The 1,602-nt window shown below is 47.3% G+C and overlaps 1 protein-coding gene across 1 annotated transcript; it reads left to right on the top strand.

Annotated features, from left to right (window-relative positions):
• On the top strand, nucleotides 1-1,161 carry LOC21401992. The gene has a single exon (XM_010095396.2). The coding sequence runs from the start codon at nucleotides 142-144 to the stop codon at nucleotides 1,036-1,038; it is 897 nt and encodes a 298-aa protein (XP_010093698.1). The 5' UTR covers nucleotides 1-141; the 3' UTR covers nucleotides 1,039-1,161.
• Nucleotides 1,162-1,602: the final 441 nt, after the last annotated feature.

The raw sequence follows: 1,602 nt of genomic DNA, 5'->3' as shown, positions 1-1,602 counted from the left end.
TCCTTTTTTTTTTTTTTTCTCTCTTCTGTCGCGTCCCATTATAGAGATTAGAGAGAGATGAGAAGAGCTTGCATTCATAGGAGAGAGAAACAAGCAGGGTGATATAAACCGAGAGAGAAACATTGTTAGAGAGAGAAGTTAATGGCGAGTAGGTGGGTTAAGTCTCTGCAATGCAAATCCAGAGCATTCGACGACGTCGTTTACAACCCCAAGCCCAGACCAACCCTAATACCCAGCGCCAATTGCAGACACAGCGTTCAGAACATCAAGGACGTCATCGATACCGCCGCCGCCAAACACCACCACCACAAGCTCAAGAAGAAGCCCAAGCCCACCGACTCCACCCAAAAACGGCCTTCGATATCTGAACGACCCGATAGAAAACCCGAATCCTCCACTGTAAGCCCCACCGGCATGACCCGCCCGGCCAGAACCCGATCGCGGACCCACGACCAGTTCCTGCCGGCGCTGACCGAGCTGCCGGAGGGCCACCCGTCACGGAACGTGGTGGACATTATCTTCCACACGAGCTGGAGCCCCAAGGCATTTTCGGGTCGGGTCGAGATGATATTCAAGGTGCAAAACGGGCCGAAGGCGGTGGCCCGGTTCGAGGAGTATAAAGAGCTCGTGAAGTCTCGGGCCCGGTCTGGGGGTCCTAGAAAGGACGAGGAGGAGAACGCGCGGTGCGCGGCGGATGGGAATGAGGTCATGGGGTTCCACTGCCTGGGGCCCACGTCTGGAGGAGGCGCGTACGACGCCTGCGGTGGCGCGTGGACGTTTCCGGGAGGGAAGGGCTCAGCGGTGATATGCACGTACTCTGGAAGCGGCGGAGCCCACGAGAGCGCCGGTGGGGGGAGGGGCATGCGGGCCATGCTTGTCTGTCGGGTGATTGCGGGTCGGGTCTCGGAGCAACTCGGTCTCGACTCGCTTTTGAATGGACGAGTTGGGCTCGACTCGGTGAGTGGGGACAACGGCGAGTTGCTGGTGTTTGATCCACGTGCCGTGTTGCCTTGCTTTCTTATTATCTACAAATTGTAAAAACTACAACGTCTTTTTATTTTATTTTATTTTTTTTATGTCTTATATATTTTGTTTCTAATTTTGTGGGGGTTGATTATGATTATGATTATGATAATGAATCGTTCTACTTGCATTTATCAACATTATTTTTTGGGGTCATGAATATTTTTGTGTGATTGTGGAAAAATCTTGTTGATATATGCAAATTAACCAGTTTGCCGTTTGTTCTCATGAATTCCACTATTCTTTCCTCATTCCTCATTCTCTCTCTCTCTCTCTCTCTCTCTCTCTTTTCTTTTGGGTAAGTGAACCATTTTATTCTTATTCTTTTTATAAATAAATAAATAAAAAAAGTGAACTATTTTTGCAGTAAAAGGCCTTTTTATTTTGAGAATTAGGTTGACCACGACTAGTTCAAAATTTTGTGGTTCCATCAATATGAAAAATAAACAAAGGCTTTTATTTTATGATTTCATGTTTAATATTTGAAAGTTTTGGAATTTCTTTGAAATTGATAATAAGGGACCAATGAGCAATTTAGTTAGTTAAAAAAAAAAGGGGGGGGGGGGGGGGGGGGTTTGA

This window comes from Morus notabilis, unplaced genomic scaffold (assembly GCF_000414095.1).
Source record: "Morus notabilis unplaced genomic scaffold, ASM41409v2 Scaffold3, whole genome shotgun sequence".
NCBI classification, from domain to species: domain Eukaryota; kingdom Viridiplantae; phylum Streptophyta; class Magnoliopsida; order Rosales; family Moraceae; genus Morus; species Morus notabilis.
This window is presented reverse-complemented; position numbering and strand designations above follow the sequence as displayed.

Excerpts from the sequence above, each read along its gene's own strand:
- LOC21401992 (XM_010095396.2), top strand. The coding sequence starts at position 142 with ATGGCGAGTAGGTGGGTTAAGTCTCTGCAATGCAAATCCAGAGCATTC.